Below are 16,766 nucleotides of genomic sequence, written 5' to 3'. Positions count from 1 at the left end.
CGTGTACATACTTAAAAGCGCTATCTCTTATCCTATTACTCAAGCACACAACTCGCTCACGTGTCGCATTAGCATGACCAGGGTGATTCACCTAACTGGACGGCCTTGAATTACTGGCAAATCGTCGCTGACACGGGAAAGTCGCTGGAGTACAATTTGTCTGCTATCGACGGGGTAATTTACTTATCGCAATCTTGCCTTTTTTCCATACAAGGCAGGTTCCCCTTCGGGGTTTTGAGTTGAGTCACGACGGAGGCAAGATCAAGGGAAGAGCGAACGACCATTTCGAATTCAGACCTCGCATCCTCCTCATTGGAATTCCCGACGCTGGACGACCGGGCACTCGGTGTTTATCGAAAGTGGACCCACCATTATCCTATGGTCGCTGCTCCTAGTCAATAGGAACGTTCAGAATTATTTTGAAGATCAACTTCTTTGAGCCTCTGAGCTAGGTTACGAACTAAACGGAATTGGTTGTTCTTTTTAAACCTAGCTTGGAAGAATAAATCTTTCATGCACAGACGCTAAGGAAATGTTTTTGTTCGCAGGCCCTGGGTCAGGATGTTCTACTGGGGACCAAGGAGGAGGAATGGAGCAATGTGCTGTGCGTTCGAGACAAATCCTCGCTAGGTGTCGTATTGAGGGATCGTCTGATGACCGATGCAGCGCTCGGTGGTCCACGACCGATCAAGTCCGAGCACAGTTACAGCCTCCTGACGTCCAGCCCTCCGCCAAGCCCAGCGACACCTGGCGCCAACCCTCACACACCTAACTCCGGCTCATCCTCCGATACGGTCGGCGCATCCCTCTCGAATACCAGTTCCTCTATCGACCCTAGCGCCATGGATCACCATAAATCGTTGGACATTCGCAGCAGAATCGACGGTAAGGCTCGGGGAATCGATGGCTCATCCCTCGCGTCCATCGTTAAGGGGCATCTTCTATTACTGGGAACCTATAATCAGTCTCCGTTTCCTTAAATCCCACGGGTGGGGTCAGAGGAACTTATTTTTAGTCGTACAGGCGATGCTTTTATGGGAGTCAGTCAGACACCCTGGATAATGGAGTATAGTGTTACGGGATATCGTGGGACGACGATTTTACTAATTTCAGAGAAATGATACATTGCGGATAGTCTTCCCGCGTCCTTTGTCTAATTCATGCGACGAGCAGGCGTCATCGATCCGAAGACGACACCGTTTCATCGTGGCATTCCAAAAGTAGATAATTATTGGATCCGATTACCATCGTTGCCCCGATTTCTTTCATACGATTCTGTCATACGTACTAATGTACATAAGTATTTGCTCGTGTCAAAAGAAAAGGCAACAGTCTGGAACGCTTCGCAATGCAGCCTGTGGGTTGTCCCCATGCTTAGAAAAGTATCAAAAGCTCTATCAGGAGTCCCGGTTCGACATAAGTCGATTCTAGCCACAACATAACGAGATAATGACCATAACATAACGAGATTAGGTTTGGCAGAGTTCAAGAGCCTTAGCGGGACATCCTAAACCCATCCACCCGGTAGTTGTTCGCGTACCTGGACCTTGGGACCGGTTTGGAGAGCCAAAAATCGCAAACGATTCGATAATAAATATGCAAGACTGTGAACGTTCGCTGAAGGAAATGGTTGTCTTTGATTGCAGACATGGAAGAGGAGTGTTTCCCAGCAATTTCGATGAACACCGCCTCGGGCCGCGGTGAACTATCGTCTTCGTCGTCGTCGTCCCTATCGCCGTCGTCTACCTCAACCGTTATCCTAAAGACACCCAACGACCTAGTACCTGAAGACGTGGAATGCGCCGAGATCAAAGGCGAGCCGCTCAGCGCACCCAGTAGCCCCTCGGCGTCCTGCCAAACAACGATAGTCGACGACAAGAGCACGATAACCATGGTGTTCCCTCAGAGCCTTCATTTCTCTAAGAACCACCTGTCACAGACCAGCGACAGCGAGGAGGACGACGAAGAATATTATCAGGTAGCTTCCAATTAACTCCCCTTTCATCTTCTGTAGCTTCTACATAATGGGGATGGAGATGAAAAAATTAGGTAAAAAGTTTGGAGGACTGTGATTCGGACGATTCGGGATTTGTATGATCCAATGAAAGGTTGGCTAGTGTGTCCTATGTGACGACTATCTCTGCCTCGTGTTCCTTAGGGGTTGGACTAAACCTTACTCTATCATTACTACTGCTCAGTTTCGTACAGGCTCAAGACCTCCAAGCTCTCCAATTAAGACGAGTGTCCCATCTCCACCCCCTGGTAGAGTGCTGTCATCCAAACCGCTCGTCGTCAAGAAAGAAGAGTCACTCTATCCCCGGATGTCCTAACTCCGCTGAAATCTTTATGTTCCGAAGGCTATGGAGGTGGAGGACTACGACGGAACGGTCTGCGTTAGCAAAGAGGCGAACTCGCGTACCTCGAGGCAGGGATTGCCTCCGACACCTCCCAGCAGCGCTAGCTCCGATAGCGAAGGCACTGCATCCGCTTCCTGCTCGCCAGAACGTCGAGATTCCCAGAGTTCAGCGCACCCACAGAATCTCAGGGGCCTGCTGACACCCAGGCTGTACGTCACGAACGGCGCGCACACCACCAGGCAGCCTATCCACACACCTTTGATTTCCTGCCAACCGGTAAGCACAGCGAGATAGAAGACGCGTAGATCGATTAGCCCCTGGCGTTACATGGAATCCATTTTGCAGAAAGGGTCGACGGGAAATCTCACGTTGACCGAGGAGGAGAAGAGGACTCTGATAGCCGAGGGGTATCCCGTTCCCACGAAATTGCCACTAACCAAGCAGGAGGAGAAGTCGCTGAAGAAGGTCCGCAGGAAAATTAAGAACAAGGTGAGTCTAGGGAATCGACACGGTCCTGGTTATATCGAGGAGTGCTGGAGATGAATCTATGTGTACGTCTGGTTCTTTGTTTATCCGTCCTAACTCCATTGGAACGTGTGAATTATTTATGTGAGACCAAACCTAACAATATCTCAGTGCGCTGACATGCTGTGAGCATCAAGTGTTATTAGATGTAAATGCCTGTATAGTCCAGTTCAGACCTAACTCCAATTGAACCTCAAGTGAACCAAGTTTGAATGCCTCATTTGGACCTCGAGCGAACCAAGTATAAATGCCTGTATAGTCCAGTCCAGTCCAGACCTAACCTCATTTGGACCTGAAGTGAAACAAGTATGAGTGCTTACTGTTGGAATCCTCGCCCAAGTATGATCGAATGAGATCTACCTACCCAAATCCACGCCCAACTACATCTCAGCACCTAGAGATCGTGTGCTTAACTGCTGAGTAGAATGTGAACGTCTGCCTGAACCATCGAAGAATCTAGGAGTTAGCGTGACACTATGCCCCACGTTTCAGATATCCGCGCAAGAGTCGCGTCGAAAGAAAAAGGAGTACATGGATGGTTTGGAGAGACGGGTCACCCTGCTGACGAACGAGAACTCCTCGTACAGGGACAGACTGACCGTCCTGGAGGACACGAATCGTGAACTGTTGAAGGAGCTGCAACGTTTGCAAGCGATGCTGCAATTGCAGGTCTCCTAGATCTTTCTTCCATGCGATAAAACATTTTCGTATGAACCGAAGACTTCGAGATCGTCGACTCGGAGAGGATACTTGACGAAGAATCCAGGTGTCGTCAACGCTGGGTGGTTCTGCAGTTTCGCGAGGACTGCGAGCGCCATCCCTCGACAGAGTTCGCGAACAGTGTTGCCCCGATCGTTGATCGGTTCAATCTCGTTTGGATCCCTCGGTGAAATCCGTCTGGCAGGTGCTCGAAAGAAAGTCGTCGATACTTGGTCGAGCCTCGTTGATTTCTTTTTTTTTTTCTCTAAGTCAGAAACGAAAGTTGGGAGGGTAGCCTGTTTCCAGGGGACTCGTGCAATTCCTTTACATTCCTGTGAAGTCTTCCTTGAGCAGGGGCGGATCGAGTAAGTATTTTAGAGCGGGACCGCTGTGTAACGACCAATTTTACCTAAGATTAGCCGCGAATACGTTGGGCCGTGTCGTCTTCCCAGTTCCGTCGCAACGGAATCGAAGACGTGCGATGGAATTTAGCCGGGAGTGCCTTCATTCGTTGGTTTCGATGTTTCTTCCTTCAAATGGAGACCAGGGGAACACGTTTTGTCATTTTGTGTGAAATTTCCGATGCTTTTCGAAAGTACGATCTTGATCTACGGTTGGAATGAAATCGATTGGCTGCGCGAAGCCACTCCCGCTTTCTCGTGGCGCCATCTTGGCGGGAACGCGCGAAGTGGCCTAGAGAGGTCAGTCGATTCGGTGGCTGCGGCAAAACCACACTTCTTTCTCAAAATCTTCGCAAATACATTTACGAGAAAACGAGACGTTTAACTTCGAATTACGTTAGCAAACATTTCAGTGATAAACGAGAGAGTTCACGCTGATTAACGATAAAGTATTAAACAGTGCTTTAGCGCAATTCTCGAGCCGATTGCTCGTCGAAAGCGATGGAAACTCTTTAATTTCGTCCAAAAGTCAGCGTCCTTGCGTGGGTGTAAACGTAAACGTAGCGTATGAACTTCGAGGCGAGGAGGTGTGTTATTATTATTTTATATAGAATGAATTTGAAAATCGTGTGTGTCTATTTTCACGAGAGAGGTATATCGTATCTAGTAACTTACGTGTTAGTTTAGGTGTAACTCACTTCAGACACAAGTTTGTATATTGTACCTTGAAACAGAACCGCCGGAGAGAGGTGGTTCGTTCAAGATACTTAACGATAACGTGCAACGGCGACTACTTCGATCTTCTTCTTTTTTCTTTCAACGAAAGAGCGCGCCACGGAACGTAAGAACTACAGTTTTGTGAAAGATAGCAGCGTGGCGTGATTCTTCGTTTCAAAATAAATCGAAAATGTGTCCTGAATTTTTTTCGTACGAGGTCTTCTTCGCGAGAAAAACGAATGTGAAATAATACTTGTTCGCGCACGGGCGCTGTTTTAGCTCGCGCGACAGCCGTTGCGGCGCTTGCGTCGTGCACGCAATGGTATTAGTTCAAACTTTTAAATTTGATTTTCTCAGCAACGAGACGTCATAGAAAAAACATTCTTTCGACAATTTCTATTGATTTTTGGATGAGGAATCGTTTTCTGCACTTTTGCGTCAGAAATGACGCCACGTTCCGTTCTATTTTCGAGTTTAAAAATGTACGAATCGACTCCAGCGAGCGAGTAATCGTGATCTTACCTTCTCGTGGCACGTGGGTACAAATTTCATCGATTACCGTCGCAATTAGTGTTAAACAGAAGCATCGAGGCATGTGGTGATCGCCAATGCTGCCATTAGTTAATCGACCAACGAAAGTGTCTTCACTGAATGTTGCTATTGGGTCGAATTTTACGATAAGAAGCGCTTTTAACAAATGCAAAATTATTCGAACCGATAAGCAAGTCCACGGAAACTAGAATAAATTACGTTTTCATGTAATCGATATGGTGCACGTTAAAGTTTCGAGATCGTTTCGAATAGTGAATATTTTGTAAGAATCACTGGGACCAGTGCGCGAATCGTATTTTTCCCGGGCAGAAAATTTCCTTTCCGGGCTTTGGTGGACGATCTCGCGGCCGGGAGCGTTGCAATTGGATTTCCGCGGCGAGTTCAATCGAGTTATCGAGTTTATCGGCGAGCGTCTCGCGCAGGATCAATAAAGGTACGAAATGGCACGATTTAACGAAGCATAGAACTTGGATCGGTTTGCGAGTCGAGGCGTGAAACAGTTTGGACGAAGCACGTGCACGGGAATTGAAACGATTTTAATCGACGACTGATTAAACTGGATAAATTAATTATAGTGGATAAATTAATTTATGATTTGGAAAATTACTCAACAGGACGACCATGCGTCAACGAGATACGGAGGGTCGAAGCGATTCGAATCGAATGAATGAACCGTCAAACAAAAAAAAAAAACAACGACGTCACGCGTGTTTTTAGTGCGAGCAAAAAAGAAAGGTGCACATACACGGTGGCATATAAGCGCAGAGGAAAAAGAGAAAGAGGGACAAAAAAAAGTCTGACGATTACTTCTGCCTGTCTGAGCACATACGGTCGCGGACACTACTACTTTTCCAAGGAACGTGTTCGCGAAACGTCCTTAAAGTGACGCTGCTCGAGTGCTCGGATAGTTGTAATTTAAAGGGGATATTTTCTTCTACAGGCAGATCCACGTTTGATCCTATCGGTATTGAGGCTGCATTACCGACAGTGCGGAGCATGCGAGGCGCCATGGCGCCTATACGATTAGTACGTCAGTTGAATGCCTATTGGCGTTCTTCGCACGGGTTGGTGCGACTAAAGTAATTCTTAGAATTAGCGTTTAGCTATAGTGGTCTTTTTTTTCAACGAAGGTGTTCGACTATTATTTAAATGAAATTTTGCGTAGAATTTAAAATGATGGACAACTTTCGTACGAATTCGCCATCGCTCAGTTTTTATTCGACTTCGTCCAAACTATTTTTCGCCTAACGAAAATTCACAAGAGAAAGGCTCATACTTTTGAGGGTAAAAGAATATAGATAATCGTTCGCGGATGCCTGGCGTGAAAAAGGGGGGTCGTATTTGTGTACAAAAATGCCAATTTACGCAGTTTTACCGAGAACAGAGAGAGAGAGAGAGTGAGAGAAAGAGAGAGAGAGAGAGAGAGAGAGAGAGAGAGTTTAATATATTCTATAAATAAAGCTTTATATGAATGGTTATATATATATATTATATATATATATAAGATTGTTTCTATATAAACAGATAATATATGTATACACTGAAGAAACGTTCCACATACACATACACGCTCGACACTATGAGAGAAAGTTGGATGTGTGTTCGCACACCGACGTGTGCGTTATTCGTCGCGATTGATTTCGTTCGACGCGAGTAAAAGATGATCATTCGTAATTCATTCACCGGCGTTCGCGCGTCGCATACGTATTTCGTGTATAATTTCTCCTACGGAGACTTCTGTTGGCAAAGATGGGCAAGATCACCTGGATAAAATTTCGAATAACGAATCGAATAATAAATTATTTAAAGTAAAAATTAAATTAAACTAGATTAAATTAAATTAAACGGAATAGAAGGTATATTTTACAATTAAATTTAATCTTATCATCGGATAAACGTTGTTTATTCGTCGTTCGTTATTCGAATAAAATTTTGCCAGTCTCTGTTCCCTTTTCTTTTTCATGTGCATTGGTATACATGTTTGTCCTATTATCTTGTACGTGTAAGTGTCTACGCAATTGGCAGCGTGCCGGAAGCCACGTGGTCGATATCGCACGTGGTTTGACTTCGAACGTTTGTACGACGAGGAATAAACACACGTGACTTTAATACGGTTGGACGATTTATTTATCTCTCTTATATTCAGTGATTTTCATTCGTTTTCGCGAATATTAGGAATTTCGTTCCATCGCGGAGTCTGATGGGTCATCCTAAAATTTCATTGTTTCATGTTTGCATTATTTATGAAATGACTCGATAGCCAGTGGCAGTGTTCACGGCTGAAATTGATGGGTCTTAAAGTTCAAACGAGGACTGGAAAATGAGAAGTAGTAGGGACGCCATCGAGGAGCCCCCGGTAACTCTTTAATAGGTTCCCCGCGTAATTAAAGCGTGAATCGTCTTTGTCGGCGTCTATTCTGCTCCGGAGAGACTATCGAATCGGGAGGACGGCGAAGGAATTTTATGTAAAAAGAGACGGATGGGACGTAAGAACAGATAATTAGAGATGGAAGGAGCGCGGCACTGAAGAGGGAAACTGAAGAGGAAAATAAGTCGAAAATAGCTCGAGTATTCGAAATATCACAGCAAAATAAACTAAGTAATGTTCCTCTAAATTATTCAATTTTTCGAAGTACATTTTTCGTAGATCGAGAAATTGGACATTTTCTCTATAGCGACATTGAAATCATCGTTGTTAGGTAGTGAAGTATTAGAAAACGATTGAAATAGCTTTCTCCGAATTCATTGACGCTTCCAACGATTCCTAAAATATTTCACTGATCGATGTCCACTTCCACTTCCTCGACACCGTCTTCCACTCTGTCTCTGAGGGCGGCCAGACTGAGCGGAGCTTCCATATCAAGCACATCCTTCTCCTCCTTGCGTCTTTTTTTAGATCTGTACAGGGGATTCTCGAATCTGCCGCCGGTGGGTTCTATGATCCCTGGATCGTCGTTCCCGGGCTTTTGTTCGCTGATGCCCGCCACATCGGCGATCTGAACGTTGCCCTCGGGGATGTTCTCGAAACGAGCGAAACTAAACGGTTTGCCACCCTGCGTGTTGTCCGCGCGAACTCCCTCGCGAATGGTCGCGAAAATCTCGGTGCAGCTCGAGAGGATGCTGAAAAATTAAAAATTTCATTGACAATCTTAACAGGAGGAATCCTATTCAATTTACGATATTCGATAATAAAATAAAATGCGGGATCGATATTTTTTTGCACGTGGAATGGAATTCTATTTGACGTAAATCGGGTCACAAATTTCGCCTCTGAGTTGGCTGTCGCGAGAAATGAAGCCCTCAACTTGATTGGCCAAGTCGAGCTAATTAAATGCTACGAGCCAGCGTAAGGGTCGGGGGGAAACGCGGCGACGAAGAAATTGCCAAGTGTAAAACGATAAACTGTAAATGGGACCGAGCTCGCTGAATGCTGAGGCCGTTGCCACCGGAGTTTGGCAAATTGAAACAGTTTCTGTATACCCCTTGCGCTATTTGCATCGTATAGGCTGCTTCAACGTAGGGTAGTCGCGGGGTCATACTAAAAAAAGGAATTATATAACAGCGTACATCTTAAATATGTACATAAATAGACGTTGCACGTTTGTACACTTGCTATGAAAAATTTATTTCGTGGAACATTCTGTATTTTGCAGTAATCTGACATATAATGCTGAAATACTCTGTAGCTAGCAGTATTATGCTTTATTTTGCTGGAATATTAAGTATTATACTGTGTAACGGTATCAAGGATTACATTGTTGCTTGCTGAACTATGGTATCAGGCCATGTGCAATGCACTACGATCTCGAAACATTCTGTATTTTGCAGTATCGATGATCGAAAAGGTGACGTTAGAGCCTGACCTTGGCGGTGAATCCGTACGAGTCGGAGTTATAGGTGAAACGTTCCGGAAAAGTCACAATCAAGTTTTTCATAAGCCCGCCCTCACGAAGGCTTGTATTCGACCGACACGTGGGTGTCGAACGCAACGGGTGGGGACGGAAATAGAGACCAGCGAGGAGAACTCGATGGGGAAAAAAGTAATTACACGGAATATGAAACACGAGGCGCAGTTTGCAAGTGGCTGAACGTCCTCCAAGCTTTATATTCACTAGGCCGGAAGTCGGCGAAATTAACCTTTATCGCGCGGATGTAAGGACGCGCGTAATATACAGGGTGGAGCACTTAAGAGATGGCAATATTAAAAATCAATTTGAAGAAAAAAAAATCCTAATCATCACGGTAATATTACGTTTTGCAGGATGTTCTGTACCTTGATTGGCACCTAACGAGGTCACCTTAAATGGTACAGACCAGATATCGAGTTTGGAGATTCGAGATATTGGTTTTCTCGAATGGAACATTTTGTTGTTGCAGTTTTTTGTTGCAGAATTCGATGGAATATTGAATTTTGAGTGCAAAAGTATGAAGGTACATCTAAGCTAAGAGTAATACTTTCCAGAATACAGTGAGTCCTCGTTAAGTGTCCCAGAGGAGCGACACTTAACGAGGACTCACTGTATACAGTGTCGCTCCTCTGGGACACTTAACGAGGACTCGCTGTATCTTGGACAATATTATCTTTATGCTTCCATACTTTTATTCTCAGAATGTATCACTCTATCCATTTCTGCTAGAAAATTCAGAAAACTATCTAATAATAATACTTAAACTTACTATTTGGAAGAGTAACCGAAGTACATGAAACCGAGGAAAAACAGTAGGAGGACGACGAATGGCGACACGAGCAATGGAACCAGCGCGACGGCCACTCGATGATCTTCCACAGCTGCGCCTGTAGTCTCCGTGCTCAGTACGTCTATCTTCATAGCTGTTAAACAAACAAAGCTCATCGAAATTCCATAAAAATTGTCGGATTTTTTAAAAGGTATTTCCTAAGAAGAGCCTTTCTTCTTCGAATCATTTCTCAAGTATTTTTTACGCGTCGATATACATTTCTCTTTCAAAATAAATTATCGTATTTCACCAAGAGAAAAATGAAAAGTATATATTCAATCCAATATCAATCGGACGCAGAATGTTTCTCGCGTTTCGCGTTCGTTATTGTCGGAGGAGGAACGGGTTATTATTCTCTATTTACTGGAGAACCCAATAACTTCTGTCATTAGTCGTCAAATTATCGGAAAAGTGCGTCGCGGCTCGTCGAATCCATAGAAACGCTTCCGAAAGTTTTATTCGTTTTCTGGAAAGTTTTCCTGGAAAAGCGTTTTCCTACGCTTGGAAAATTACGTCTGCAGTCGGAACCGAAGATATTTCTGTGTATAGGCTGGTAGGTCGCAGCGTTTCATTGAATACAGGAACGTTAAATATTTTCCTCTCGAAAATCCCTTTTTTTTTGATTCTGCAACGTGTAATCCCATTTCTACGCGAAAAAATAAACCAAAATCGTTATACGAAGTAAAATCGTATGTACCATAGTTCCCGAGTTACAGAAGACCGAATACGACGTTCAAAGTGTTTGGGGCACGGGTAATCGCGAGACTCCTACATCAATCTCCTGTAACTTCGAACCTGTAAGGTATACGAGGTACTTTCGTACAACATGTTTTACTCATTTTTGTTTATAGATTCGCCATGCAAAGTTTCCACGCGCATTTATGAACAATGTTTTACAGCAAAGTAATTTACGAGTGGAACGAAAGATTGCTAATAATTTTGTATGGGTACCCCTCGATGGAAGGCCGCGATATTCGCAATTTTCTTGCAAAGGGGATGCATATAGACGAGCAATTTCACCTAGCAAGTTCTCCTTGATGTTTTCCACCACTTTGAGGATATCGATTCCGGAATAATCGCCCTTTTCCTTTATCAGGACCTCGACCGCCCCGGAACCAGTTCGTCTGACATGCCACGCCATTCTATCCGTGTATCCCTCTATAACGGTGATCACCGCCTCGCGAACCGTCCACAAAGACGCTGTCTTTGGCAAAGACAGTCTGCCACCGCAGTAACGACAACAGTGGCCTTCCACCTGATACATTTGAAACAGTTTCTTGACTCTGAATTATTTTTTCTTTCTCGTACTGATGTAATTTTATTTTTAGGGTTAACTTTAGGACTAAAATTGGCGTGGGGAAAAATAAAAAAGAATTCCTAATAGTGCAGTTTACGAGGAAAACTTAATGCGAGGAACTAATTCCATGAACAATTACTTCGAAAATGATTTAATATCCCGTGAATGGCCCAAAAATGTTAATTTTGAGCGCCCTCCTATTTAAATAAATTTTAAATTTAATTCCGAGCTATTTAAATATCTATTCATAGACTCCATTAATCGAACCGACTCTGAAAGGATACTCGCAAGGAGTGAATCCGCATTTTGGCCTCTCAATAGCGCAAATTTCCTCCAGGTAGTCGCCATTGGGATCCTCCTGACAGGGACACTTCTCGCAGCTGTACTCGGCGTACCTGCACAAATGGCTCGATTAACGACTCGCATAATATTTCTATCAACCCGTAAAGCTTCTATCAATTACAACCCACTTCACGGTGAATCTTCCTTTGCCGAACTCCCGTCTGTTCTCCATGTCCGCCCATTGCCACGCCGACAGAGAGCGCTGCTCGTCCGCAGTTTTGATGGACCTCACTTCTATCTCCTTCATGGGCAGAAGGACGCTGAAAGCTCGGCTTCTATCCGGCAGAACTATGTCGTCCTGTCGGCATGGAACTTGCTCCAGGTGAGGAGCAGCCTTCGAGGCACCCCTCCAATTCTCAGGGTCGGCCCAGAAGAGGTGACCCTCCCTCAGCCATCGACTGGTCCTCTTTCCAGAGGAGCTGGTCAGCTGTCGAACAATTCTGGATCATCTCTTTATTCGCAACAATTTATTTACGTGGATCACACTTGAAAAAAATGATGCAATTTACTTTCTACCATTTTACAGTGTTAGTATGCGATTGGCGAGGTTCAAGATCCAAGAAACCCTTTCAATTTTCAGATCTCTTTACTCGCAGCAATTTATTGACGTGGATGACACTCGAAAAAATCATGGAATTTTCTTTCTACCATTTTGCAGTGTTAGTATATTACTTGTGAGGTTCAAGGTTCAAGAAACCCCTCCAATTTTCAGATCTCTTTTTTCACAACAATTTATTTATGTGGATCACACTTGAAAAAATGATTAAATTCTCTTTCTATTGTTTTGAAGTGTTAGTATACTATTCGAGAGGTCCAAGGTTCAAGGAATCCCTCCAATTTTCAGATCTCTCTATTCGCAACAATTTATTTACGTGAATCACACTTGAAAAATAATGGAATTTTCTTTCTACTATTTTGCAGTGTTATTATGTGATTGTTGAGCTTCAAAGAGGGTCAATTTACTGGCGAGCTTTCGATTGCGTAGCGCAGAGCAATTTTCAGATTTTAATCCAATCCTCCACGTAATCTGTCGAGCATTGCAAAAGTCCATGCGACGCGTTCATATTTTTTGTGTTGCTCATGGGAAGAAATCAAAGCCTGAGCCTCGTTTGTACAAGTCGAAGACAATTAAGGATAATATAATTTAATTCTAGTGCGTGAATATTTATGAATTTACAGGACGTTGTGAATTTACTATCGACGTTGCGAACGGTTTAAACGAATACATACTTGCAGCTTTCCGTTTCTAGTCAGTATCAAGGCCCCAGCTCTGGCGAGATCGATCCCAGCGAGAGTGAAATCCTCGAAATTAGGCATACCAACAGCGTGCCTGGTCTCCAAAGGGAATACTATGTGACTGTCGTCCTTTGGTACACGATTGTCCACCCAATTCTCCGCAGTCTCCCATTGCAAGTCGGGAACCCAAAACTTTTCCACTCCGACGGTCATTTTCACCCCCAAAACGAGTAAAATATAAATTACCACTTCGTGCCGCATGCTGCTCTGCGCGATTTTAAAATCTATCGACACGATCGCTTTAATTTTCCCGTTCGAGACTTAACGTAAAATGTTCGCGGCTTTCATTTTATTTTAAATTTCAAAAGCTTTGCTATTTAGTTAAAAGCTATTTAGTTAAAAATGTAACGTAGTCTCGCGGAGACGAGTATTCCAAGGGTCCGGCGACGGTGAACTGACTCGCCTGATCTAAATCCCGAAGGGGGCGTGTCCGATCCACTGGTGGGCCGCTGCGGGATCGATCTATTTATCGTAATCGTTTCAATTTCAACGATTCCTCGCGCCAGCAGAAAAGTACCATCCGACGATGAAGCTTTTCCACGCACGTTTCATTTTCACCCCTGAAACTGAAATTTTCAGGGGAAGGTTGAATAAGTTACGAATATTTTCTTTTTTCACCGGGGAACATTTATTCGATAAATCGTTAAACACAAGTTGGAACGTTTTCATAAAGAGACGTACAAGATTCACTGGCGGTGAAACACGAAGAAAATTCTGTGACAGGTGACAATCGGGCCTAATGTAAAATGACATTTCGTAATCGCAGATGACGCATATCCAATCGTTTAAATAATAACTCGATCGACGACATTTCTATACTCGATGCTCGCACGGACGCGTTCAGTCGAATTCACGAAAGGTGTTGTCACACCTGGGGAAGATCGGAATAAAAAAGTAATTTCAATTGAATTTAATTATCAACGATCGCGTTCCACTTTAACGGTAACTCTTAATACTGCTCTATTTCTGTTCCACCACCTCGTATATAAACGTCAAATTGTTGTTGTTAAAGTAGAATGTGACCATTGTTTAAAATCATGTCTGCCCAGGTCTGCAATCGTTATTGCAAAAAGCAAAACCAAATTGACGACCTCTTAAGGGGAGGAGGAGAGGGGTAGACACTGAAAGACATCGATTCCTGATCTACGCAAAGACCAACGACATCACGTTCTTTCTGTTGCAGGCAAGGCGATGACCAGAAGTGAAAACATGTTTTCTTAATAAATAATTCGTTTAATTATAAGCGAGTCGCTTAAGAGATACTTTGATATCCAGGACCTCTCAACCTCGACATTAAAACTTCAAAGCTCGGATATGGACGAGCCAATGCTATCGCCGCAGGGAGGTAAAAGAAATTGAACGAAATACACCTGTTCTATATTTCTATAGAACAAATATACTAGAACGCGACGGTTAATGGACCATATCAGGTAACGTAGCCCCGTGTACCATTTGCCATTTGCCATTTGCTGTACTTGACGTTGCTGTTTTACTAAATAATAAATGGTACACATTTATTTAATACTTTCAGTGCCGGAGATACTCGTGAAAATAAATTGCGAAGCTAAAATTTTGTTCCCGTACAATCGGAAATTATATAATCTAACGTTTGTATCTCATCTTACAACCCAGGTCAAAGTTCACGAATCCTATCCGGACTTGTTTTTCTTAACACTCAATCTTCTAAATTCATTTATTTAATTTTTCAGTGAAAATCTCTGTCAGCTACAGATGGGTGTGTTTGTTACACGTGTTTGTTAAACTTCGTAGTATCGTAAAATATTGTTTGGGGCGTGTGATTTATGTTGAATATAGCACAAAATTATCGACAGTGCAGCTCTGCAGGACCTTTCTTTGGGGCGTCCCCTCGGTTACGCATCCCGTTACAGTCGCAAGGAGAGAACAGATCGGAAAGGAGGCGTTGAAACTTCAAAACGTGTCTTTATTGGTGCGTTATCGTTATATTTCGTCTGACAACAGAACTCTGCGACATCGAAATAGAGCTACGTCGTTTACGCGAGCTGCTCCGCGGCCAGGTCCCTGGATCTGCCTCCGCGCGAAGCTTCCTCGACGAGTTCCTATTCCAACGAGTCGTCCTCGTCCTCGGACATCCTCTTGCCCAGGCCGAAGTGGTATCTCTGACCGAAAGCGTCGCTCGGTCTTTTACCGTTTCCTTCGACGAGTACGCGCGCCGCCCTCTTGCCTAGGCCGAAGCTGTACGGTTGTATGGCGCGTTTCTCTTCGAGGAAGTCGTCCAGGTTCTCCTGGGAGCGGTATGCCAGCGGCAGGTAGTCCAGGTTCATCCTGATGGGGTAGTCCGCGGTGTCGCTGCGTTTGCCCAGCCCGAAACTGTACTGCTTCGTTCGCTTGCCCAATCCGAATGAGTACTGGCGCCCTCTCTGGAAAGTTGGAGAAAATCGTAGGTTAGGTTAAGTCTGGCTCTCTGGAAAATTGCAGGAATTTGTAGGTTAGGCTAGGTCTGGCGCCTTCTCTGGAAAGTTGGAGAAAATCATAGGTTAGATTTGATCTGGTCAGGTCTGGCTTCAAATGTTTCACTCAAATTCTTTTACATTGGCGATCTTCAGACTGCGGATCTTTATGCATTTGTAGGAAATTTGAATGTACAAGAACCTACAAAATGCACACAATGTGCAAGAATATAAAAAAAATTCAAAGTAAAGTTCATGTTATAATATTTGCAAAATAAAGTAAATTCTTATTTAGGTTCAATTTTTTAGGCACATTCGCGAAGATTTTATTTTGCATAAAGATCCGCAGTCTAGTGATCTTGAATCTTGGGTGTTCTGGTTCTACCAACCCAACTGTTAGTGATTGTGAATCTCGGGTTTCATGATTTTACCAACCCAACTGTTGGTGATCCTGAATCTCTAGTTTCATGGTTCTACCAACCCAACTGTTGGTGATCCTGAATCTCGAGTCTCATGGTTCTACCAACCCAACCGTTTATGATCTTGAATCTCGTGTATCATGGTTTCTTTCGCGAACCAATGACTGTCCAGTTGTGGCCAGAGACCTACCTTGGAAGATCAGCTTGGAACGCGAAATAACGCTTGGAACTCACCTTGTCATCGCTGTTATCGACCCAACGTTTGCCAATTCCGAAGTTGTAAACGGGTAGCCTCTTATACTCCGACACGTAGGTGTACGCCCTCTTATCCGGGAACGTTTCGTCGAGTCCGGCGGAATTCAGCATCGAGTTGTAGTGTTGAAGATTCAAAGAGGATCCCGGCGACTCCTCCATGGCTGCTGCTGATTTTCCAACAACTCCCACCATGCAGACAAAAGCGATGCTGGTCGTTATCAAGCTCATTCTCGACCTCATTCTCGAGCCTGCGGATGTTTTGATTCTAAACAGACAACATTTTTTTCCCATTCTTGTCACGTCGCCGAAAGTTTGCTCGTTAACACCTTTGCGCGTTCGGCGAAGACGATATTTCATTCGAACGCGAGAGTTGCCCGCGAATATAATTAAAATTAGATGCAATTTGTTTCTGGATTTCAGATTGAGTTGAAAAGTTTCGGATAAAATAACGAACAGGGGCAGGACGCCACGAAAATAGCCCGCTCGCTGTTATAATCCGCGGGGGAATTCGCTTTGTTTTACGCCTTCCTACGAGTCGCGAATTATCGATTCGATTCGCTTAGATGGAGTCGGTCTCTTCGTCAATGGAAGTAACTGAACTCGTAAAACGATGAGAATGGCTGTACAAGATGAATTCAACAGAAAATACGATCCACTTTGACCTCGCCAAGGCCCTCTATCGATCATCCCGTTCGATACGCCACGAATATAAACACAAAAGACCAGTCTGCTGACACGTT

General features: G+C 44.1%; 3 protein-coding genes across 4 annotated transcripts; 1 reads left to right on the top strand and 2 right to left on the bottom strand.

The window, feature by feature from the left end:
• The first annotated feature begins 121 nt into the window (after positions 1 to 121).
• LOC128892782 (cyclic AMP response element-binding protein A-like) lies at positions 122 to 6,653 on the top strand. Of its 2 annotated transcripts, XM_054153326.1 has the most exons (6): positions 122 to 473; positions 549 to 885; positions 1,647 to 1,978; positions 2,358 to 2,633; positions 2,703 to 2,846; positions 3,375 to 6,653. In XM_054153326.1, the coding sequence occupies exons 2-6, from the start codon at positions 654 to 656 to the stop codon at positions 3,558 to 3,560; spliced, it is 1,170 nt and encodes a 389-aa protein (XP_054009301.1). In that variant the 5' UTR covers positions 122 to 473; positions 549 to 653; the 3' UTR covers positions 3,561 to 6,653. The 2 variants fall into 2 exon arrangements, with proteins under 2 accessions (XP_054009301.1, XP_054009300.1); XM_054153325.1 differs by having other exon boundaries at positions 122 to 885.
• Positions 6,654 to 7,236: 583 nt separating this feature from the next.
• Positions 7,237 to 13,325, bottom strand: LOC128892783 (uncharacterized). Its single transcript, XM_054153328.1, has 6 exons — positions 12,858 to 13,325; positions 11,756 to 12,054; positions 11,557 to 11,680; positions 11,009 to 11,243; positions 9,929 to 10,082; positions 7,237 to 8,371 (listed from the first exon to the last, which is right to left on the bottom strand). The coding sequence occupies exons 1-6, from the start codon at positions 13,122 to 13,124 to the stop codon at positions 8,026 to 8,028; spliced, it is 1,425 nt and encodes a 474-aa protein (XP_054009303.1). The 5' UTR covers positions 13,125 to 13,325; the 3' UTR covers positions 7,237 to 8,025.
• A 202-nt stretch (positions 13,326 to 13,527) lies between these two features.
• On the bottom strand, positions 13,528 to 16,295 carry LOC128892784 (allatostatins-like). Its single transcript, XM_054153329.1, has 2 exons — positions 16,006 to 16,295; positions 13,528 to 15,322 (listed from the first exon to the last, which is right to left on the bottom strand). Exons 1-2 carry the CDS (start codon positions 16,264 to 16,266, stop codon positions 15,002 to 15,004), a joined length of 582 nt encoding a protein of 193 aa, XP_054009304.1. The 5' UTR covers positions 16,267 to 16,295; the 3' UTR covers positions 13,528 to 15,001.
• Positions 16,296 to 16,766: the final 471 nt, after the last annotated feature.

This window comes from Hylaeus anthracinus, unplaced genomic scaffold (genome assembly GCF_026225885.1).
Source record: "Hylaeus anthracinus isolate JK02 unplaced genomic scaffold, UHH_iyHylAnth1.0_haploid 17820, whole genome shotgun sequence".
NCBI classification, from domain to species: Eukaryota; Metazoa; Arthropoda; class Insecta; order Hymenoptera; family Colletidae; genus Hylaeus; species Hylaeus anthracinus.
The sequence above is the reverse complement of the archived record's forward strand: the minus strand, read 5'-3'. Positions and strand labels throughout refer to the sequence as shown.

What these genes read in the sequence shown, in the direction of transcription:
- LOC128892782 (XM_054153326.1), top strand. Translation starts at nt 654, where the DNA reads ATGACCGATGCAGCGCTCGGTGGTCCACGACCGATCAAGTCCGAGCAC. An exon ending in CATTCGCAGCAGAATCGACG is followed by an intron (nt 886 to 1,646) that starts GTAAGGCTCGGG and finishes CTTTGATTGCAG; the next exon opens with ACATGGAAGAGGAGTGTTTC. An exon ending in CTTTGATTTCCTGCCAACCG is followed by an intron (nt 2,634 to 2,702) that starts GTAAGCACAGCG and finishes TCCATTTTGCAG; the next exon opens with AAAGGGTCGACGGGAAATCT.
- LOC128892783 (XM_054153328.1), bottom strand. Translation starts at nt 13,124, where the DNA reads ATGCGGCACGAAGTGGTAATTTATATTTTACTCGTTTTGGGGGTGAAA. An exon ending in CTAGAAACGGAAAGCTGCAA is followed by an intron (nt 12,055 to 12,857) that starts GTATGTATTCGT and finishes ATTGTTCGACAG; the next exon opens with CTGACCAGCTCCTCTGGAAA. An exon ending in CATCAAGGAGAACTTGCTAG is followed by an intron (nt 10,083 to 11,008) that starts GTGAAATTGCTC and finishes TTTGTTTAACAG; the next exon opens with CTATGAAGATAGACGTACTG.
- LOC128892784 (XM_054153329.1), bottom strand. Translation starts at nt 16,266, where the DNA reads ATGAGGTCGAGAATGAGCTTGATAACGACCAGCATCGCTTTTGTCTGC. An exon ending in TCGATAACAGCGATGACAAG is followed by an intron (nt 15,323 to 16,005) that starts GTGAGTTCCAAG and finishes CCAACTTTCCAG; the next exon opens with AGAGGGCGCCAGTACTCATT.